General features: G+C 32.2%; 1 protein-coding gene across 2 annotated transcripts; it reads right to left on the bottom strand.

The window, feature by feature from the left end:
- Positions 1-203: 203 nt before the first annotated feature.
- Positions 204-3,178, bottom strand: LOC113872627 (alpha-1,6-mannosyl-glycoprotein 2-beta-N-acetylglucosaminyltransferase). 2 transcript variants are annotated; one of them, XM_027510326.1, is made up of 2 exons: positions 2,442-2,708; positions 204-2,030 (listed from the first exon to the last, which is right to left on the bottom strand). In XM_027510326.1, the coding sequence occupies exon 2, from the start codon at positions 1,808-1,810 to the stop codon at positions 515-517; it is 1,296 nt and encodes a 431-aa protein (XP_027366127.1). In that variant the 5' UTR covers positions 1,811-2,030; positions 2,442-2,708; the 3' UTR covers positions 204-514. The 2 variants fall into 2 exon arrangements, with proteins under 2 accessions (XP_027366127.1, XP_027366126.1); XM_027510325.1 differs by lacking the exon at positions 2,442-2,708 and adding an exon at positions 2,969-3,178 and having other exon boundaries at positions 210-2,030.
- Between the last annotated feature and the right edge of the window lie 2,458 nt (positions 3,179-5,636).

Raw genomic sequence — 5,636 nt, 5'->3', positions numbered from 1 at the left:
ACAGTAAAGACACAGGATATAAAAGAAGAATAGGACAATGTTAATGTCCAGTAGCATAACCAATGAAAGACTCCACAGGTAGTGACTGATACATGGGAAACCTCGAAGACAGAAAATTAAAGGTCTCTCAAAGGCCCCAGACATGCAGTTTCCCACCCCTAAGCATTATAAATGTGCACACAGCGAGAGAGAGATGTTTATATAATACTAAACCTTCCTTCATGTGAGGAAGAATCAATATGAATGAATAACCATTTTATGTTACAACTGGTACATGAGGTTCAATGATGGTTACCAAAGTATTTATGAACCCAAACACTGTTTGTGAAGGACTTGTATGAATTCCTGTATTGAAGGATCTAATCTGCTCCTTGTGATATCGTAGACCAAATAAAAAATAAAAAGAGAGACAAAAGCAGCTAAAAACTCTAACTCTTACAATGGTGATGCAGTGGCAGTGGAGTGATACATGTTGGCAAAACACAACAAAAACTAGCCAAAAACAACATAACTCTTACAATGGTGATGCAGGGCCTGTGGAGTGATACATGTCGGCAAAACTCAAGCATAAATGGCGGTCTCTATTATCACCCCAACCGCCCCAACCCTTAAACCCGGCTTTATAACCAGGCTGATTTTTGTAGGTGTGAACTTCCCAATCTGATTTAATGTTAGAAACTGTGTCAAGATCTTCCACATTAATATTCACCATGCCATTATCAATGCAAGCGTTTTTCTCCCCCTGACCCTGATGCAAACCACATTTCCCAAAGTGAACGGCACTAGTCCTAGGACCACGTAACGTGTAAACAGGACTACCAAATGAGGGATAAACAGTTGCCCACATTGTGATATCCCAATTATAGTCATCAAAGAAACAAAATTCTCTAGCCTTGTTGTGTATTTTCCTCCAAACAGTTCGATTGAAAGAGTAACCTATATTCCCCATTCTCTCTGCAATCAAATTTGCCCATCCTTCACCTCTTGAGTTCACATCCGAAGGTGCTAAATTTGCCGCATAACAATCGGGGCATCTTTTAGGCTTCAATGAAGTTAGAACCTGTAGATTGCGATACGCGTTGGGAAATATGAAGTGGTCTTCTTCAATGAAAAGAATATGACCAGAATGCTCTCTTGTCTCTCTCAATCCATCCCATACCGTGTTCATCATCCACCACCAATGATGCTTAAGTGACACAATCTTTGGGGAGCGATGGTTTCCATACTGATCAGGATTCCCCTCACAACGTTTTTCTTCAGCATCATCTTTGTCCTTGCAGTCATTAGCCGAGACCCCAGGAAAACTATCAAAAAACAGATGGGGCGAATAAGGAGCATATATCTGTTTAACTTGACAAAATCTGATACCATCAATGATCTTGTTCATCTCCTCAAAGTACCCATCATGACTAATAATTAGTAAGGTCTCACTAATCCCTACCACCCGCGAAAGGCTCTCAACAACCACTTTAAGATACTGGGGCCGATTGTGAACGTACAGAACTACAATGATATGATCCTTGGCCAGAGTTGGAAACAAATCCAAGTTCCTTGGAAGCAACTCATTTAGCTTTTCCAATCTAAGTGACAAGTCATTTTGTTGGGGGAGATTGTGCCCCTTTGCAAACTTCAAGTCACGATGGAATGCATCAACATTGTCTAAACTATGAGTCACAACACTTGATGTTGAATTTGATGCAAGGAGAAATATCAGCAGCAAAACCCCACATAAAGTAACAAACACCACAGATAACAAACGGCACAAGGCCACATCTCTAAGTCTAAGGCGTGGTTTCTTGGAAGCAACCATAACAAAACTAACCACACAGTGACAATCCACAAAGCATAAAAAAGATTCTAAATTCACTTACAAATTACAACAAAGATTCAGCATCAAATTGATAACAAGGCATGAACCAATCTCAGAGCACAAGATTAGACCAAAACCATAGCAGTACACAGAAACCATTCCTGTTGAGCACTACACAGAACATAGCAGCTACGAAGTTTCTCCAAATTTATTTCCATTCCTGTTTGGCAGTAGTACAGAGAACATAGCACAAGATTAGGCAAAAACCATAGCAGCTGCGAAAGGAAATCTCGGAGATTTGAGAAATTGACAAAAAAGAATTGAAGATGAAAGAGAACGTGTACACCTAAACAGGATATAATCTGACACATGCAAAATCCTAGGAACAAATTTCTTGGTCCTAGCAGTACAATAGTGTTAAGACATGAATATAGCAAATTGACATAATGAGAACAAAGTTGTACCATACCCAAATTAGTCCCCCATCCAATCCTACCCTATGAAAAATGCAATTGGACGTGGTCAAGAGAACAAGTCACAGATTGCTATCTATCCAATGGATCTTGTCATAACCAGGTTACAGACTTGGTGCTTCTGAGAGTGGAAAGGTTCCAAAGCTTGACACACTTACAAAGGATATAGGGGTCCAAGAAGGTCTTGATGGTCCAATTTAACAAAGGCTTGTCTTCATCGGGGAAGAAACCATGGCTCAAGGACATTTGATCAAAGAGGCAAGGGAGCACCAGCAAATCAAACGAAAAACACAGAGCAGCAGCAAACACAAATAGAGTAAAAGAACACAGTCCACAAAGGTGGAAGCACAATGAAACTGGACCACAAGACTATATTGGCAGGGTCCTTGCTTTGTTTTTGGGCATAATAATAATAATAATGATTTTTTTAACCTGAGCCAGTGATTCCACAAAGCATAAAAAAGATTCTAAATTCACTTACAAATTAAACAAACACCACTTAAGCATCAAATTGATAACAAGGTATGAACGAACAGTCAAAAATTGATATAACAGAAAAGCAAAAACAAAATAAAATAGATTTTAGGTACCAAAAACCTATGATGATGGCTTTGATATTACGGTTGAAGCAGCCACAGCCAAAACCCAATTAAGTTGGAACTAAAGAACAAAACTTTGCACTTACCCAGGCACCCGGAAGTAGAATCAGAAGGTTTTGGGAGCAAAAGGTTCAACACCCATCTGGGTACGGGATCATAATGAGGAGAGATAAAAAATGAAGAAGAAGAGAAAAAGGTGAAGACTTTGAAGAGTAAACCAAGTTTTTTTTTTTTTTTTTTTTTTTTTCTGTGGAATCAAACTTAAAAAACACGATAGAAAGAGAGGTTTCAACTGCAGGCAAAGGGCGATGAAAACACCAAAATTTGTCTATTTTGGGTTTGGGTTTGGGTTTGGGTTTGGATCGGGTCGGGTCGGAAATTGAATCCGAATACAAACAAGTCAGTCAAGTAAAAATGATAATGTTGCATCATCACAGACCTAGAAGTCAATGTTTTACTTCTGGAACTCATACTTCACACGGCATGGAAATGTTCCGATCTAACTAGACATATAAATCACGTTCAACAATTTTAAATTACTTTTAATACAAATAAGTACTTAATTTTTGGTGCATGTGTTTTTTATAAGTATAAATGTAAGATTACATATGTGAATTATATTTCAACTCGTTATTTATTCCCAAGTCACTTCGATGAGTACTCACTCTAACTTTTGTTTTGGTAATTATTAACGTTTTTGCGTAAAGTGTCTTAATGTGAAACTTGTTAATCAATGTATGAATTAAAGAGATAAAAATTGTTCATTAATGATTAGTCGTGTTTTATATTTTGGGACTTTTGTTATGATTTGGTAAGGACACTTCTATAACCCGGAATGGAAAATATCATTATCATCTGGATTTTCCCAAATTACAATTCTATTTTATGTACCTCACTGTATTAATGAGAACGGTAATGATAACTTTAAATAAATTTGATTATATACATTACACAATATTATTAAATTTAGTCAAAAATTAAATTTTAATTCATTTATTAAAGTTTTTAAAAGTGAACTGGCCAATCAATTAATGAAGACATCAATTTATATTTCATTAGTTTAAATGTAATTGAATTAAAGTTGTACCAATAATAATAAAATATAGATTTTTAATATTATAGAAAATATTAAGTAATAACCGAATTTAAAATTACTGTAAAATGATCTTCTTTTATACTTTATAAAATATAAATAATAATGATTTAAATATAAATATCACTTATGGGTCATTATTTAATCAAAACATATTTTAGAATAAAAAATTGGAAATAAGTAAATAACAAAGAAATTATTTATTTTATGAAGCAACCGATTCAAACTGAATATTTACACCAAATTTGTTCAGTTTAACCGATTCTTAATTCACTTTCTGCTTCATTATTTTTTAAAGATAAACAAATTAATTATTTAATCAGTTTAATATCGTCTTTATATATATATATATAAAGTATAAGTGTTTATGTAAGATTAAGCATGTGAACTTTATATTGTAACTAGTTATTTACAGAGAAGTCCTTTTCATGACTAATTATTCTAACTTTTGTTTGGTATTTATAAATGCTTGTGCGATAAAGTGTTTTAGTTTGAAATTTGTTAATTAATGTGAAAACAAAACTGTCCATTTATGATTCTTGCGTTTTAGCTTTTGTATTCTCTGTTATTATTTGGTTAGGAAAGTTTAGTGAAATCAAATGAAAGATGTATTTATCATATGAATTTTCCCAAATTGCAATTCCATTTGGTGTACTGAGATACGGAATTACGGATGGTTTTTTTTTCTTTTGTTCTTTAAAATATGTATCACATTTATTATTTATTATATGAATTTATATGCTTAGTGAAAATATAGATGTCATAATTTTATGTATATGATCTCTCACCAAAACTTTACTTTTCTATTATTATTATTATTATTTATTCAAAAAATTTCATCTAACTACACTTAATAACATTAGTTATCAAACTATCTCTCTTTACATGTCTAATTTTTTTATTAACTTTATATCTTTTTTTTTTAAAGACTTCAATTTCTTCTACAAATCTACGGGAACATATTTTTTATTTTATTTCTTCAATTTTACTTATAATCATTTATCTTTTCTTCAATTTTACTCTTAATTTTCATTTATTTTGTATTATTTTATAAGTATTATAATTTTATTGAATTACTACATTCTAAATACAAATAAAAATATTGGTTTTATATTATTATAAAAGTTTTTTCTTTTTTACTAACATGAATATTTTACTTTTTAGAATTTTAAATAATTTATGAGCTGTGATAGGATGGATTGTTAAAATATATTAAAGAAAAAATTAATACTCATATGTAAAAGCTAAAATATTAAATAAATATTTTAGTTTATTCTTTAAAATAAATGTACATAACTTTTGGAACTTAAGATTTTTATATTATATTAATTTTTTATTTTAATAATTATTTATAATTTTAGATTTAGTTAAATTATTATATATGATCTGAAGTTAAATACTCAACTCTAATCAAATCACTTCACCATTGTCATTTTGTGCAAATCTACTATGAAAAAAAATATTTACCAAGCCCACCAGTCTTCATAGCCATAAGCTTTATGCCAATTATAAATCTCTTATCTACTCTGGATAAATTGTGACTTGGACTAACCTTAAATTTAGATGTAACTCTCAGCACCAACTGTTATGCAAATGCATTTTCACTACTTAACAACTCCAACATTCTTAATATATTGCCAGCCTTATTAGATGTGTCATGC

Source organism: Abrus precatorius, unplaced genomic scaffold, assembly GCF_003935025.1.
Source record: "Abrus precatorius isolate BTA unplaced genomic scaffold, Abrus_2018 Scaffold7, whole genome shotgun sequence".
In the NCBI taxonomy this organism is placed as follows: Eukaryota; Viridiplantae; Streptophyta; class Magnoliopsida; order Fabales; family Fabaceae; genus Abrus; species Abrus precatorius.
Note: the sequence above shows the minus strand (reverse complement) of the source record. Positions and strands in the feature narration are given on the sequence as shown.